The sequence below is a fragment of the Nycticebus coucang genome, chromosome 16 (genome assembly GCF_027406575.1).
Source record: "Nycticebus coucang isolate mNycCou1 chromosome 16, mNycCou1.pri, whole genome shotgun sequence".
Classification (NCBI taxonomy): domain Eukaryota; kingdom Metazoa; phylum Chordata; class Mammalia; order Primates; family Lorisidae; genus Nycticebus; species Nycticebus coucang.
In genome coordinates, this window is record NC_069795.1 from 90,421,243 (window position 1) to 90,439,353 (window position 18,111).

The 18,111-nt window shown below is 38.9% G+C and overlaps 1 protein-coding gene across 5 annotated transcripts in view; it reads right to left on the reverse strand.

Annotated features, from left to right (window-relative positions):
- The window catches only part of YEATS2 (YEATS domain containing 2), a 117,094-nt gene that overhangs the window by 69,983 nt on the left and 29,000 nt on the right, over nucleotides 1-18,111 (reverse strand). For all 5 annotated transcript variants that reach the window (XM_053565290.1, XM_053565291.1, XM_053565286.1 and 2 more), the window contains exons 5-9: nucleotides 16,635-16,880; nucleotides 13,330-13,445; nucleotides 9,765-9,926; nucleotides 5,210-5,321; nucleotides 285-329 (exon numbers count right to left, since the gene is read on the reverse strand). In XM_053565290.1, the coding sequence (XP_053421265.1) occupies nucleotides 285-329; nucleotides 5,210-5,321; nucleotides 9,765-9,926; nucleotides 13,330-13,445; nucleotides 16,635-16,880 (681 nt within the window). The remainder of the gene's footprint in view (nucleotides 1-284; nucleotides 330-5,209; nucleotides 5,322-9,764; nucleotides 9,927-13,329; nucleotides 13,446-16,634; nucleotides 16,881-18,111) is intronic.

Here is an 18,111-nt window from a genome sequence, read left to right on the forward strand (position 1 = left end):
TGATGCTGGATCAGGGACCAATCTTAGAATTATTTCTTTCTGCAAAAGTGTTAATCTTTTCACCAGGGCCTTCTCAGGACCAGGGTAGGAGATTGCTTGTTCTGATGTTTCCCAGGGACACTGGCCTTGAAGCATTCCTTGAGTGTGGGGAGGGGTTGCTGTGACCATGCCATCTGGTTTCTGACCTGCTTTCTATCACAATCCTCCATACGTTTGTCAGGGTCATGACAGTTCCTTCCCCACGACCTCTTTGTGCCCAACTAATCCAGCAGGAAGAAACGTACCGTCTCTGCTCCAAGAGTCTGCAAGCCTGTATAAGTTCGATCCAGCTATTGAAAGACAAAAAGGAGAGAATTAAATTTCCCTGTGCTTACACTTCTGTATCTCAGGATACAATCTTATCTAAAACTCCTTCACTACAATTCTTGATACCATAGGATTTAAGTTTTTCATATTGTAAACTATTAATTCATCACCTTGATAAAAGTTGCCAATTTCCTGAGGGGGAAAAACTGAGTAAAATCAATAAAAACTAACCTTACGTATACTGTTACTATATTTTTAAATATAAATTATATACTTCTGAAAACTTATTCTAAGAACAATCTAAAAATGGAAGACATTTTACACAAAAAGATATTTACTGCAGCATTATCTATAACTACAAACTAAAAACGAGGTAAACATAAACGAGGAATACTTAAATAAACCATAGGCCATCGACTTGTGAAATATACGCCACATAGATGTTTACAGAAACTATATAAAGTATTTTAAATGATAGGCTATAAATATTTTAAATACATACAATATGACACAATTTTATTTATTAAGCACTTTTTTTGAATCTTGTTTATTTACTAAGCAATTATAAAAAAAGAAATGAAAATTTTGCAGTAGAGGCAATGCTAATGACTTCAAATATAGTATGATAGCATCATGATTTATTTTTGAGAGAAAAGAGTATACACTAAGCCAGCAGTTCTCAACCTGTGGGTCGCGATCCCTTTTTAACAATGAAAATACATTGCAATGTTAGGAAGGTTGAGAACCACTGCACTAAGCAAATATTAATAAAAAACAAAAGAATTTATAAGTGATTAATGACAATTAAGGTTATGGGGGGGGGAGCAGAAAGAGGGATGGAGGGAGGTGGGTGGGGCCTTAGTGTGTGTCACATTTTATGGGGGCAAGACATGATTGCAAGAGGGACTTTACCTAACAATTGCAATCAGTGTAACTGGCTTATTGTACCCTCAATGAATCCCCAACAATAAAAAAAAAAAAAAAAAAAAAAAAAAAAAAGTCAGGATAAAAATATCAATAAATAAACAAACCTAACTGGCCAACAAAATTAAAAAAAAAAAAAAAAAAAAAAAAGAATTTATAAGTGCAAAGAGACTAAGTTCTTATTTGTTTTTTAATGTATAGTGTACATTTTTAAAAAAAGATTTATGACAGCTTATTCACATAAACACTACATAATTAAGATTAATGGGGGAAAATGATTAAGTTCGGCAGAAAGGAAAAATAGAGGGAAAAAGATGAACCCAAGGGTAGGTTAGTAAACGTAAGGTTTAAAAATGTTTAAACCACATTTGGCAAAGTTTCTCAGCAGCCAACAGAGAGGACAATTCAGTCTGTCATGAGATTTCATATTCAGGGTGATAAAAAACAATACATGGTGGATTAATAGTAGTTCCAAAGAAGAGATTTAGAGTATTAATATTTAAACTTAGCTAACTGGGTTCCCAGGGTAGCGGGTTCAAACCCAGCCCCGGCCAAACTGCAACAAAAAAATAGCTGGGGATTTGGCAGGTGCCTGTAGTCCCAGCTACTCAAGAGCCTGAGGCAAGAGAATCGCCTAAGCCCAGGAGTTGGAGGTCGCTATGAGCTGTGTGACGCCACAGCACTCTACCAATGGCAATAAAGTGAGATTCTGTCTCTACAAGAAAAAAAAAAAAAAAACTTAGCTAACTGTATGACTGCTAAAAAGATAAAGGTAATTTTAGGTTATATCCATTTGCATATCCTTCAGTGCACAGAAATAATGATGGAGACCAAATTTTAAGAGGACATTGGTAACAGTGAAAAGAACTGGAAAACAAAGCACACAAGAAATGTTACAGGAACATATTTTGCTTGGAGAGGTAAATGATTTAAGGAAAGATGGAAAGACTATTATCAAACATTTTTAGAGTTCTTATAAAACAGTCTTATTCTACGTTATTAAGGAAATCAAACTGGGGCAGATGCGGTTAAGATTCCTTAAAAAATCAGTCTGTAAGTACATTTATGAAGTAAATGCCTAAAGTTTATTTACTAAATGAGTCAATGTGTTATCTTGGCAAGTACTGTGTTCCACGGTGATAGCTGAGAAGTCAAATGATTACCTGTCGGAAATGCAGGACATGGGGAATTTCATAACGTAACTCTTAAAAGTATTCAACATTTAATGTAATATTTACACCATGAAATACACACTATTAATTGCTATAGAATTTCAGAATACAAAGATCACAGCAAGCTTACATAGTTAGAAAAAAGCTACATAGGAAATTGAAGAATGGAAAGAATTCAGACAAGCATTCCAGGAGGGAAGAACAAGAACAAAGACACAAGAGAAGGCAGCCCTGGGCACTTCTAGGAGTGGATTAACTAATAAGCCTGGAGTAAAAAGCTCCAGCAAAGGATTAAACTGAGATAATTTTTGGGAGTGGGGGGGGTAGAAACAGTCTCACTTTAGGGCCCTTGGTAGAGTGCCGTGGCATCACACAGCTCACAGCAACCTCCAACTCCTGGGCTTAAGTGATTCTCCTACCTCAGCCTCCCGAGTAGCTGGGATTACAGGCACTCACCACAACTCCTGGCTATTTTTTTTTTGCAGTTCTGCCGGGACCAGTTTGAACCCGTCACCCTTGGTATATGGTGCCAGTGCCTTACCAACTGAGCCACAGGCACCGCCCTAAAGTGAGATAATTTTAAGGGAAGTAGTTGAATTAAAATGTCGAGAGCCCTGAACTCAATCACACTTTCTGAAAGGAGTAACAGCATAAAGCAGCAGTTCTCAACCTGTCCAGGAGTTTGTCTCTGATTAACAGACCCTTATCTTAGCTCGAGCATTCCTTTTTGCTGACTCTTAGTCTATCAGACAAAGCCTAATTCTTTCAGCCAGTTGTCAACCAAACAATCTTTAAACCCATCTAATAAGATGTAAACCTTACCTTTGAGATGCCCTAATTTTTTGGGCCAAACCAATGTACACCTTCCACGTACTGATTTATGACTTTACCTGTAAGTCCTGTCTCCCTGAAATGCATAAAAACAAACTGTAACCCCACCATAAGTCTACTTACTCAAGACTTCTTGGGTGTGGCTCTAAATCATGGTCCTCATGTTTAGCTCAGAATAAACCTCTTTAAATTATTTTACAGAGTATGGTCCTCTTCCATTGGCAAGTATTATTACTAATTATAAGAGTATGTTAATACAACAATTTGCTATTTTACAAAACAGTGAAGTATTTTCCAGAAAAACTGATAAGAAATATTTTACTGTCATTCTAAAACAATGTCTCTAATAATCTTCCACCAAGAACTCTAAGTGATATGTATAATATAGTTTGTGAGAGCTACATAAATAATTTCCTTTATTTTAGAAATTAGGGCTAGATCCAGTATTGCCCAAAGTGGTATGTGCCAAGCTAAAAGTAACATAAAAAGAAAGCAAAACTGGGCGGTGCCTGTGGCTCAGTGAGTAGGGCGCTGGCCCCATATACCAAGGGTGGTGGGTTTGAACCAGACCCCAGCCAAACTGCAACAAAAAGTAGCTGGGTGTTGTGGTGGGTGCCTGTAGTCCCAGCTACTCAGGAGACTGAGGCAAGAGAATCGCCTAAGCCCAGGAGTTGGAGATTACTGTGAGCTGTGACACGACAGCACTCTGCCAAGAGCGATAAAGTAAGACTCTGTCTCTAAAAAGAAATCAAAACTAATTTAGACCTTCCTCTAAGCAATGGGCAGGATTCTGCCTCTATGAACAAAGTGGCTATATGCTTCCTTGTGCTTCCTTGTCACAAGGAAATCTAGTCTTAGAGTAATCTCCAGAAAACTACTTAAACATAAGTAGTTTAAGTTAAGTAGTGCCATCTAAGTTAGTGCCATCTTAAGTAGTGCCATCTCTCACCAATGGAAGGCAACAAAGGGTAATGAAAACAAAGGGTAACGGAAAAGGAATTCTACAGACGTATTCAACTTTATTTAGTCCAATTTGGGGATCCATTACTGAGAACAATATAGTAAATCACAAAGTAAAGGTGCTTTTGGAGTATTATGATTATATCTTCTGTTCAGAAATAAACATATGGATATGTCTATTAGTGAAGAATTTCTTAGAAAAGCATTACAACTGGTATAATACAGCTTGTAAAACATGTTTGTTCACTTCTATCATTATCTTTGTAAGACAGATATCTCATATTTTTATGAGATAAACAGATAAGGACTACTTTTTGCCCCATTTTACAGAAAAGTAAAGAAGAGTTTGAAAAAAAAAATAGTGAAAACCTTAACTCCAAATAACATATTAATGGTGAGGTCTAATCAAAGATTCATATCTTCTGATCACCTGATGAATTAATTCATCTTTTTAAAGAATATACATTGTGCTATAAAGTGACTTCCTTTACAAGCTTCAGAAGCCAAAGAAGTATAGCAGCAAACGTAACACACTCAAATATACTATCTCTTCCTTCCACTATCCTTGGTCCCTTCTCTCAGAAGACCTAACACTACCACTTTAGGTACAGTCTGACTCTTAAACAACGCAGGATGGAACAGTCTAGGTCCACTTAGACCAACCTTTCCTCCTCAACCTACTCAAGGTAAAGTCGATGATCTACTTCCACTTACTGGACAGTGAATATATTCTCCTTTCCTTAGGATTTTCGTAGTAACAATTCTTTTCTCTTGTTAGCATTATTGTAAGAATATAGTATATAATACACATAACATATGTGTTATTTGACTATTTATGTTTTTGGTAAGGCTTCCAGTCTACAGTAGGCTAGTAGTAGTTAAGTTTTTGAGGAGTCAAGTTTTATGTGGCTTCTTGACTGCATAGAGGTCAGCATCTCTAACCTCTACATTGTTCAAGGGTCAAAAGGTGATGGAAAAAGACTTCGCTTCTGGGGAGCAATGTTTTGTTACAATACCTTCAGATTATGTATGATATCTATCCGCTTGTTCTGGTTGTCCTTAAAGTGAACTTGAACTCTTACAGGAAACTCACCCCAGCCTCTTCTGGTCAGATGGAAAGGAGGCTCTCTAGAGAAAAGCAGATATTAACATGTTCAGTCTCTTATCCTAGACAGAAAAGTATTTCTCATAATGAATAAATAAGAAACTCAAGGCTGTTTGAGAATCATTTAGGTTTCCTCATTTGAAGCTAAACTGTCAGGCTGAATTTTGCTAAAATGCTATATTATTGCCGGGCGAGGTGGCTCACACCTGTAATCCCATCGCTCTGGGAGGCCAAGGCAGGTGGATTGCCTGAGCTCACAGCTTTGAGACCATTCTGAGCAAGAACGAAACCCCATTTCAAAAATAATAATAATAATAACTGGGTGTCGTGGTGGGTGCCTGTAGTCCCAGCTACTCTGGAGGCTAAGACAAAAGAAGCACTTGAGCCCAAGAGTTTGAGGTTGCTGTGAGCTGTGAGGCCAGGACACTTTACTGAGAGTAACAAGTGAGACTCTGTCTAAAAAAAGCTAAATTACAAAAGAAAAATTCAACTCAAGCTTACATTAAACTTCAATTACTAAACCCATAACTCAGTGGTTAGGTCGCTGGCCACATGCACCAGGGCTGGTGGGTTTGAACCGGCCCAGGGCCTGCTAAACAACAACAGCAAAAAAATAGCCAGGCGTTGTGGTGGGCACCCATAGTCCTAGCTACTTGGGAGGCTGAGGCAAGAGAATTGCATGAGCCCAAGAGTTTGAGGTTGTTGTGAGCTATGACATGGCAGCAGTCTACCGAGATTGACAAAGTGAGACTCTGTCTCAGCAACGACAAAAAAAAACTAGACTGTCCTGCATGAGAGAAACTAGTTGAATACCAGCTGAGCTAAGAGAAGTAGCAATGACATTGGTAAAGATTTGGATTTGGGGTCAAATGAGAAGGCAGACTAGAGGTAATAGTTCAAAAACAGACCTAAAACCAGAGATACAGTGGACCTAGAAGCATGGTGGACCTAAAAGTAATTAATGGAAATTCTACTGATGTTAAGTTTGGTTGTTTAAACCTAACTGGTACAGCTAAACTCATTTTGCAATATGCCTTAATCATGCCGTTTATACGGTGAATTTCTCTCACAATGGATGTAATAAATTAAGTATGTTTCTCAATTTATGTACATGGGCTAACGGCTAGTGAATAGACAGTAAGAACTGGGGAAGACACAAATGACATAAAGCCAAGAAAAAGGAACAGGGCTCAGTGCCTGTAGCTTAAGCGGCTAAGGCGCCAGCCACATATACCAGAGCTGGCAGGTTCGAATCCAGCCCAGGCCTGACAAACAACAATGACAACTACAACCAAAAATAGCAGGGTGTTGTGGCAGGCACCTGTAGTCCCAGCTACCTGGGAGGCTGAGGCAAGAGAATCACTTAAGCCCAGGAGTTGGGGGTCACTGTGAGCTGTGATGCCACAGCACTCTACCCAGGGCAACAGCTTGAGGCTCTGTCTCAAAAAAAAAAAAAAGAAAAAAGAACAATGCTTTTTAACAGGAAACTCATCTACAAACAGATTCTTGGAAATAAAAAAAAAAAAAGAAATCTAAGACCTTACAATTACCAATGGAAATTTTATACTTCAAAAGATACATTACTTTAGGGCAGTGCCCGTAGCTCAGTGGGTAGGGAGCTGCCCACATACACAGAGGCTGGTGGGTTCAAACTCAGCCTGGGCCAGCTAAAATCAACAATGACAACTGCAACCAAAAAATAGCTGATGTTGTGGCAGTGTCTGTAGTCTCAGCTACTTGGGAGGCTGAGGCAAGAGAACTGCTTAAGCCCAAGAATTTGAGGTTGCTGTGAGCTGTGAGGCCACAGCACTCTACTGAGGGTGAAATAGTGAGACTCTCTCAAAAAAAGGATGTTACTTCACACAAAAAAGGACTGCCTCCCTTGAACAAACATCAGTATTTCTAGATTCCTCATAGAAGGTAAAATATATCAATGACCAAGAAAGAAAAATAATAGAAGGCTAAAAAAAAAAAAAACTTTCAACTAATTAATTTCAATGGCCAGCCAGTCTTTCAGGAACACTCCTAGTGCCCCAGAACTCACTACTTAATGAGACTCTCCATTGTATTTCTAAACAGCTGTTATAAAACTATTACCTCTACTTCCTGCACTAGTTCTAGATATGCCATTTGGAATCAAAAAGAATAAATGCTTCCTGTGCACAAAAGACCTTCAAAAGAGGGTCTTGTCCTTTCAGAATGAATACCTCTGTTTCACACAGCAGCAGCAGCACACCCTTACAGTGTTCCTTATCTACTTTTTACCACCACACTAGGAAATATCCCCTCTGAGACACAGTGAGGTTGAATAACTAAGTTGCCAAGATCACACAGCAAATTAGTGGAACCAGGATTTAAATTCATGCAGTAGCTCCCAGGGCCATGATTAGCCACTTTGCTGGTCCATATCCCCAAGGTGGCAGACCCTCGGACTGGTGTGGGCACGGCAATAAAGCATCCTAAAATTGCATTACCATGCTAAATTGTTTTTACTTTCGGGTTTTTACTTTTCTAACATGGCTACTAGAGAATTTAAAATTATTTACGTATATTTTAATTGGACAGTGCTACTAGTGAGTTCCTTACACTAGAGCAAATAAAACAGATACAGTCACTTTGAAGAGGCTCAATAGGATTTTCTCTGAGGATTCTAGAGAAGCCTAGCCCAGTCTAGTCTCACGTACACCAAGAGCCAGAATACTCCACAAAGGCAAGGACTATGCATGTGTTCTTTATCTTTGGAATGCCTAGATCAAGCTCTGAGCCTAGCATACATTTAGCAACTGTGTTGTGCCTAAAAGCAAAGTTTACAATCACAGCTTTTAGGAAGTTGGTTAACAGTTGACATAATATCTGAACCAAACGTGAAAAGAATACTTCGATAGGAGCAGAAACTGCCCAGGCAAGATCTCTGTCAGGTAACTTGCTGTGATGAGGAGATTTAGAGTGCATGAAAAAACACATCCACATTTTGATCCAGAGTAACATTAACCATAAGTTTAAAGGCAGGTGCAAAACTGCACCCTTAGACACCTTTAGATACCTGACACAAGAAACACTGTAAGAGTCCTGCAAAGAACATAAAGATGTTTAATTAAATCTAGGCCACGTTAATAGTTCGATCCTACTTTATATTGGTTACAACATACCTGGAGTTTTACATTCCATTCTAAAAAAGAGTATTTTAATAGATAAACTGGATAGATCGAAGAATATAATCTGGACAGCAAAAGAACATACAACATAGCCACAGAAGTGACAAGTGAAACAAATGTGGATGAGACCCAACAGCTTTCAAATATCTGCACATCACTACATCGAAAAGGGATTATAATGACTGTGTAGTGGCATAAGCATATGAAAGTAAGGAAAGTTTAAAAGTCAGAGAAAGTTAGATCTCTACTCAATGTGATTAAAAACTTCCAAGCAAATATAGCCACCTACAAATTGAAGGGCCCATGTCATGAATTCAATAATTTACTCAACATCAAACATGAAATAAGGCTGAGGGCAGTGGCTTGTGCCTGTAATCTTAGCACTCTGGGAGGCTGAGGTGGGAGGATTGCTTGAACTCAGGAGTTCAAGATCAGCCTGAGCAAGAGTGAGACCTCCATCTCCACAAAAAAAAGAAAAATTAGCTGGCCACAGTGGTGCGTGCCTATAATCAGGGTGAAGGAAATGTTCTGAACAGCACAGAAGACAGAGATTTCACTGATAATAACCCACAACCACTTCCATCATACATTTATGCAATGAACATGCATATGATGTATCACGATGTGAAGATGTAAAGAATATAGCTAAATGGTATAAGCAAACTTCACAGCAGTACAAATATATCATCATTTCATCTTTGTAAAATAACAAAAAACAGCAACTGTACTACATTCTAATCTAACATGTGCAAGGATATGCATTATACAGGATAAATATTACTAGGGGTTACTTATGAGAGAGTGAGACATGGGGAACTTTCAATATTACATGTTTCTTTAATGTTAGTATTTACTGGGCCGGGTATGGTGGCTCACTCTGGGAGGTTAAAGTGGGAGGATTGCTTAAGCTCAGGAGTTCCAAGATCAGCCTGACTAAGAGGGAGACCCCATTTCTACTAAAAATTGAAATTTTAGCCAGGCGTGGTAGCATGAGCCTGTAGTCCCAGCTACATGAGAAGCTGAAGCAGGAGGATCACTTGATCCCAGGAGTTTGAAACTGCAATGAACTATGGTGACACCACTGTACTCTAACTGGGACAAAAGAGCAAAGGCAGCAAAATCAGTTAATGTGCTAACAATTTGACAAGAGGAGCACAGTACCTGTTCACTGAGATAGCTAAAACTACATTCTAAGAGTCAATGCTATTATTAGTAATACAAAAATTTCCAGAAATGTTCTGCAATAAAGTCACTTTTCTTCCACTTCTACAAATCTGTACTTCTTAGGTTAAACAACTCAAATGTGCTTACCTCACTTCCACAAGGTCATTCGGTTTATAGCTGGGATGAAGAAAGAACCAAACTTTCTTGACAAAATGATTAATACTAGGTTCTCTACGAGACCCTCGGACATACACCATCCACTTATGAGTTGACTGGTCATTTTCTTCCCTCTTATCTGGAGGAATATATCTACAGAAGAAAAAAAAACAAACCTGAATTATTTTTTTCTTTAAAAAGCCCAATAAAACTATTAGCTCCTACTCAAAACAAGATTAAAATACTAACAACATTTAATAGCTATATCATTTAATCAAAGTCTTTTTTTTTTGATAGTTTGAGTATATGCGGTGTTTTTATTTATTTTTTCCCATTCTTGTGAAACTTCACTTCACCTGGTCTCCAGTTCCATCCAGGTTGTTACAACAGGTATTAGTCCACCTTTTCTGTTTATGCCCGAGTAGTACTACGTGATACACATATAGCACATTTTATTAATCAATTCATGTACTGATGGGTACTTGGGTTGTTTCCACGTCTTTGGGATTGTGAATTTTGCTGCAATAAACAGTACATGTGTCATTTTGACAAAACGACTTTTTTTTCTTTTGGGTAAATACCTAATAGTGGGATTGCAGGATCAAATAGTAGGTCTACTTTTAGTTCTTTGAGGTATCTCTGTATGACCTTTCATAGAGGTTGTACTATTAATAGTGTCCAGTCCTACCAACATTGCATAACTGTTCCTTTCTTTCCATATCTATGCCAGCACCTGTTGTTTAGGGATTTTTTGATAAAAGTCATTCACACTGGAATTAGGTGATACTTCACTGTGGTTTTTAGTTTTTTTTTTAGACAGAGCCTCAAGCTGTCACCCTGGGTAGAGTGCCGTGACATCACAGCTCACAGCAACCTCCAACTCCTGGGCTTAAGTGATTCTCTTGCCTCAGCCTCCCAAGGAGCTGATACTACAGGCACCTGCTACAACACCCGGCTATTTTTTGGTTGTAGTTGTCATTGTTGTTTGGCAGGCACGGGCAAACAAAGTCTTTGTAGTTAATCATTTTGTTTTTCATTCTTTCTAAAATATTTGGTCTAAAAGGCTTTCCTGTTAAGTGTCTGTTTTGTTTTCTGATCGGACACCAGTGTGCAATTAAAAAAAAAAACAACAAAAAAACAACTTGTTTTTCCTGCCAAGTGGGCCCATAAGGTTATGGAAATAAACTGGCATATTTTTATTCCTGGGATAGGGAACCTCTAGCCTTTTGGTTGATTTCATGTAGGTTTAGGGTACAAGAACTCTAGACCCCTCTGGTGCTTCTCAGTGCTGCCAAAAAGGCTATACTTGGTTTCATGCCTTTGAAAACTAAAAAGTCATTCCCGTAAGTCCTGACCACGATAAAACTTGGCATCTTTAGCCCTCCTCCTTATGGGTCCTATCTTTATTTCAGTATGAGGCTCTCTTCTTAGATTCGAGTGGAAAATATGGTGATTTCTTCATATGTTTACTTATGCCTGTGGTTAGTCCTCAGTAATGCAGGGAACCAAGCTGACCAACCTAGCTCCCCGGGACTGTTCTTGCCCAGTCTTGGTCCTTGACTCTCTATATACATAACCAGTCTGTGAATTTCATGAAATCTGTTGGGATTTTAATTAAAATATCTGTAGGTCAGTTTGGGGAAAAACAGATCAGCCCAGAAAAGGCCAAGCTTGGAAATTCAGGTAGAATTTCCACTAGGCCACAAGAAGGTTGGGTATGAACAATCAATCGTTTTATCTAAGTTTTTAAATGTACTGGCATAAAGATGTCAACAATTTCTTATTTCTTTCACAGTGCAGCATCTACATCTTCTTTTTTCATTTATAATATTATTTATTTGTGCCTTCTCTTTTTGTCTCTAATTTTTTTAATTTCACTGTTTGTATATGTTTAGATTTTTCCTTTTACAAATACGTCAATTCATTCATCAATCAAATATGTGCTAAATAAGTATTGTAAGGTACAAAACAGAAAAGATGTAAGTTTCTACACCAAGGAGATTTCAGTTTGATTTGAGAAAAATATATGAAAATAGAAAATGACCATATAATATGTCAAAAAGAGAGCATAAAAGAATGAGGGAGGACATGAGCAAATAAAATTTCATGAGGGGCTTGGTACCTGTAGCTCAGCGGCTAGGGCACCAGCCACATACACTGGAGCTGGGGTTCAAACCCAGCCCGGGCCTGCCAAAATAACAATGACAACTACAACAAAAAAAAATTGCGGGGCATTGTGGCAGGTGCCTGTAATCCCTGATACTTGGGAGGCTGAGGCAGGAGGATTGCTTGAACCCAGCAATGAGAGGTGGCTATGAGCTAGGCTGATACCGTGGAACTCTAGCCTGGAACAACAGAGTGAGACTGTGTCTCAGAAAAAAAAAAAAAAAAAGAGAGAGAGAGAGAACTCATGTCTTAGAAATTTTACCAAGCACTACTTTATTCCAAATCAAAGACTGACAGGCATACTAAAGCCCTGAGAGTCAAGTCTCTGGACCTTGGTTTACTTTTGAATCTGAGAAAAACATTCTGTAAGTTTTCTTCTTACTATAATACTAGGATAATAAGAGTAGTTATGCCAAAGTTGTCCCAATGGCTTGTCTTAAGAGTCACTAAAGTAAGATTTTGAAAAAAAAAAAAAGTCAAAAGGTGGCGCCTGTGGCTCAGTCAGTAAGGTGCTGGCCCCATATAACAAGGGTGGTGGGTTCAAACCGCCCCGGCCAAACTACAACAACAACAACATAAAAAAAAAAAAAATAGCTGGGCATTGTGGCAGGCGCCTGTGGTCCCAGCTACTTGGGAGGCTGAGGCAAGAGAATCACCTAAGCCCAGGAGTTGGAGGTTGCTATGAGCTGTGTGACACCACGGCACCCTACTGAGGGCGATAAAGTGAGACTCTTTTGTCTCTACCAAAAAAAAAAAAAAAAGTCAAAAGAATCTATCACACTTAAGTCCTTCCACTTAAAAAATAAATAAATAAATAAGAAAAGAAAACAAGGAATAGTAAACCGGTTCCGAAGAAGAAGAATCTGGTTTTAGCTTTGGAAGTGCCAATCACAAATAAATGGCAGGGACAATAATGGAAATGTGGAGACAAAAGATGAAGATTTGAAAGTTAACAGTTGAGGACAATGCCTGAGAACTTGGCATTCTAACTGACTTCCAAATACCCAATAATTAGCATCTCTTGCAAACTACACGTAAGAGGTTACTTATACTGCCTCTTCTCTACCGAGGTCTTAGAAAAGCACCTTCCCCTTATTCGTCATTTGTGGATACTGTGCAAGACAAGGCAGAATGGCACTGTATTGAAAAGTACAGATGAAATGATAGCTAAATACAAAACAGGAGACACAGATTCAAATTCTGACTGTGCTTACTAATGGGCAAGAATATTCAAAGAAAGTCTCTGGACTGTGCTTTACTTCTAAAACAACTAAAAGCTTAGGAAAAAGATTTCTTGAGGCCTCTTTCTACTGTAATACTCCAATACAAGTAGTAACACCAAACTATTAACATAAATGGATGACAAAATAAATTCAAGCTAGATACTCACTTGGACACATTGCCCACAACTATTGTTTTCTTTACAAAAAGTCGTGAAGTCTCATCTCCAATGAGATCAGCATTCCTCTGTTCTGTTTTATGGGAGCCAGAAACACTAGAAGCATCCTAAAAAAGTCATAATTAACACTCATTTTCATTTTGAACAATTTTCAATAGGACAGAAACCACAAAATAAAAGATATAAATGGAGAAACTCAAGTTTTAAAAAAATTCTGACCATGCTATCTTTCAAAACATAATCCATTAATTTTTGTTTAAAAACTTTATATACTATAATTTCATGTTATGAATAGTCATGTAAATATACTTTGGACATGCAAAGAAGATGCGGAGAGATACACCAAAAACTATTTCAACAGTTACCCCTGAAAAACTAAACTGGAGAAAGGGGTCAATGGAATTTACTTTTTAAAAAATCTTCTGTACTAATCAAAAAATAAAGATGATAATAATATCCATCTTATATGACTATTTCTGGACAGTTCTTACAAAAGTGCCTGTTATGTAACAAGTGCTAAACACATGCCTAAATGACCATGTGCTGTATGAAGATGTTAAGTTTCTAAATCCCATGACTAGTTGACCTAAATTCTTTTAAATTAAAAAAAAGAAAAACTTCCATAATATTTGCCCCCCAAAACTAAAATGATACAAGTAAGAATTCTTGGGGCGGCGCCTGTGGCTCAAGGAGTAGGGCACCAGTCCCATATGCCGGAGGTGGCGGGTTCAAACCTAGCCCGGGCCAAAAAAAAAAAGAATTCTTGGATGGCGCCTGTGGCTCAACAGAGTAGGGTGCCAGTCCTATATGCCAGAGGTGGTGGGTTCAAACCCAGTCCCGGCCAAAAACTGCAAAAAAAAAAAAAAAGACTTCTTTGGCTCAGCACCCAAAGCATAGTGGTTACAGCACCAGCCACATACACTGAGTGTGGTGGGTTTGAGTCCAGCCTGGGCCAGCTAAACAACAATAATTGCAACCAAAAAATATCCAGGCGGGAGAGGGGTGGGGCCTTGGTGGGTGCCACACCTTCTGGGGGCAAGACATGATTGCAAGAGGGACTTTACCTAACAAATGCAATCAGTGTAACCTGGCTTATTGTACCCTCAATGAATCCCCAACAATAAAAAAAATAAAATAGCCAGGCACTATGACAGACACCTGTAGTCCCAGCTACTTGGGAGGCTGAGGCAAGAGAATCACTCAAGCCCAAGAGTTTAAGGTTGCTGTGAGCTGTAATGCTACGACACTCTACCAAGGGTGACATAGTGAGACTCTGTCTCAAAAAAAAAAAAAAAAAAAAAAAAAAAAAAAAATTCTTAATTTGGGGTCAGACATAGTGGCACACACCTGTAATCCTAGCACTCTGAGATGCCACGGCAGGAAGACTCCTTCAGCTCAAGAGTTCAAGATTAGCCTGAACAAAAGCCTGAACCCCGTCTCTACTAAAAATAGAAAAATTAGCCAAGCATTGTGGTGGGCGCCTATGGTCCCAGGTACTTGGGAAGCTGAGCCAGGAGGATCACCTGAACCCAGGAGTTTGAGATTGCTGTAAGACTCTTATCTCTTAAAAAAAAAAAAAAAAACTCTTATTTGAGATGATAACATGATCAATGACTTTTATACTTTTCTATATTTTATAATTTTCAACAATAAACTCATATGCAATTATAATCAGAAAAATAAAAATTTACTTTTATCAAAAATAAATCAGAGGCCACGAGTAGTGATTCACACCTGTAAGCCTAGCACTCTGCAAGGCTGAGGCAGACAGATTGCTTGAGCTCACAAGTTTGAGACCAGGCCTGAGCCAAGAGCAAGATCCTGTCGGTAAAAAATAGCTGGTGTGGGCTCAGCACCGGTAGCACAGTTGTTACACCTCTGGCCACATACACCGAGGTTGGCAGGTTTGAACCCCGCCGGGGCCAGCTAAACAATAATGACAGCTGCAATAAAAAGAAAATAGCTGGGTGCTGTGGCAGGTGCCTGTAGTCCCAGCTAAGAGGGATGCTGAGATAAGAGGATCACTCAAGCCCAAGAGTTAGAGGTTGCAGTAAGTTATGACACCACAGCACTCTTCCAAGGATGACAAAGTAAGACTATGTCTCCAAAAAAAAAAAAAAAAAAAAAAATCAGATCTTTGATGTTGAATGCGTGGAAAGCAACCTAGAAATTTCCTCTATCATAGGATACCTGGCTGAGAAAAACCACTGGTCTAATCCAGTAATGACTATAAAGTGAAATATTATATAAAGAAGTTTGAAGTTGCTTGAAATGGGAACTCGAATAAACTGGAAGGGTCAAAAAGCACTAAATGGTTTTCTACTCTATTATTTGTACTCTATCCTCCAGTTACTTACCAAAGCATCTTAAAAAATAAAGTCTCACAAAGGAAACTGCTAAAGAGCCACTGCACTTTACAGAGTAAATATGACAGAGTGGAAATACCTTGGGCAAGATCACAGAATAGCCAATTCCTAAAGGTTTCTTTCATATTTATGTGAATAATTCTAAATTCTGAAATTAGAAACACCTAAGTTTAATTCTTAGTTCTGACACTTTTGGGCAAATATAACTTTAACCTCATCAAGATTCAGTTTCTCCATTCTTTTTTTTTTTTTTTTTTGAGACAGAGTCTCACTTTGTCACCCTCCGTAGAATGCTGTGGCATCACAGCTCACAGCAACCTCCAGCTCTTGGGCTTAGGCGATTCTTTTGCCTCAGCCTCCCGAGTAGCTGGGATTACAGGTGCCCACCACAACACGCAGCTATTTTTTTGTTGTTGGAGTTTGGCTGGGGCCAGGTTTGAACCTGCCACCCTTGGTATATGGGGCTGGCACCCTCCTCACTGAGCCACAGGCACCGCCCAAGCTACTGGAGACCAGTTTCCCCATTCTAACAAGAAAATAATCTAAGACCAGGGGTGGTGGCTCACGCCTGTAATCCCAGCACTCTGGGAGGCTAAGGTGGGTGGATCGCTTGAAATCACTACTGCAAGACCAGCCCAAGCAACAGTGAGACCCCGTCGCTACTAAAAATGAAAAACTGAGGCAAGAGGATCCCTTGAGCCCAAGAGTCCAAGAGTTTGAGGTTGCTGTGAGCTGTGACACCACACATTCTATCAAGTGTGACAAAGTGAGACTGTCTCAAAAAAATAAAAAAAAAAAGAAGAAAATAATCTACTTCCTAGAGTTCTTGTCAAAGTTGAATGAGATAATACGTGCATACTTAATAAATACTAGTTCCTCTCTCCTTTAACCCATCCCCACAGCCCCACCCCCAAATCCATCCAACTGTACCCTTCCAATATTTCTGCTTGGTCTCTGCTCCATATTATTTGAAAGTCTTTCTTCCACATCCACATTGCTGTTATTATCTTTGTCAGACAGGAAGTCATTATGTTGAGATAAAGAATCACTTTCCGAATGATTGGCTGATGGTGTTTCTGATCTCTGGTTGGCAGGAGATGATGACCTAGATGGTGATTCCAAAAATTTCTTGATAGCAGGATGATTAAAAACCATTGTATCACATGTCTTTGATCCCTACAAAAAATGAAAGCAAGCAACTTTTAATCAAATTCATCTAAAGTTGGCAAAAAACTGATTCTCACCAAAACTCTTATCTATTATAGGATCATGCTAAAAATCCTTCAAAATCTCCTCACAACCATACTGTGAAATCCAAACTCTTTAACATGGTCTCAACTGGCTGGGGTGGTAGCTCATGCCTGTAATCCTAACACTCTGGCAGGCTGAAGCGGGTAGACTGCTTGAGTTCAGTGTAAGACCAGCCTAAGCAAGGGCAAGACCCTGTCTCTACTAAAAATAGAAAAACTAGTTGGGTGTTGGTGGTGGGTCCCTGTAGTCCCAGCTACTCGGGAGGCTGAGGCAGGAGGATCACCTAAGCCCAAGAGTTTGAAGTGCTGTGAGCTGTGAGGTCATGGCATTCTACTGAGGGTGACAGAGTAAAACTCTGTCCCCTCCCCCCCAAAAAACATGGTCTGAAGCAATAAAAACAAAAATAAAGTGATTAAATAATTATATAACTTTTCTAACACTAAAAGCTAAAGATATAAGATCTTCTGAAGATAAGTAAGATGCAAAGATAAATATATGGGAATAAGATTTGAGTCAAAAAATAAGTTTTATGGCTTGGCGCCCATACACTTAGTAGTTAGAGTGCCCGCCACATACACTGGGGCTGGTGGGTTCATACCCAGCCCTGGCCTGCTAAACAATAACAACCACAACAAAAATATAGCCAGGCACTGTGACAGGAGATTGCAGTCCCAGCTACTTAGGAGGCTGAGGCAAGAGAATCGCTTAAGCCTAAGAGTTTGAGGTTGCTGTCCTAAGAGTTTGAGGTTGCTGTGAGCTGTGACACCACAGCACTCTACCAAAGGCAACATAGTTAGACTGTCTCAAAATAAATAAGTAAGTTTCATATCACTTTACACGAGCACATCAACTGCTCTAAATAAGTTTTCCTAAAATAAACAAAAATGAAGGAAAAGTATATATAAAATGGCCCCACACAGAACTAAAATTTAATATCAAGGCTTTAAAATGGTACAAAGTTTGCCTCAGTCCACTACAGAAGCCTAGGGTACTTTTTTTAGTTATCTGAATACAAAATATAGTGTATTTTATTACAATGGGATAAATGTTCTTAGGAAGCCTAGCTTTTATGTTATTCTTATTTATTTTAGTTTATTTTGAGACAGTCTCAAGCTATTGCCCTGGGTAGAGTGCCGTGGCATCACAGCTCATAGCA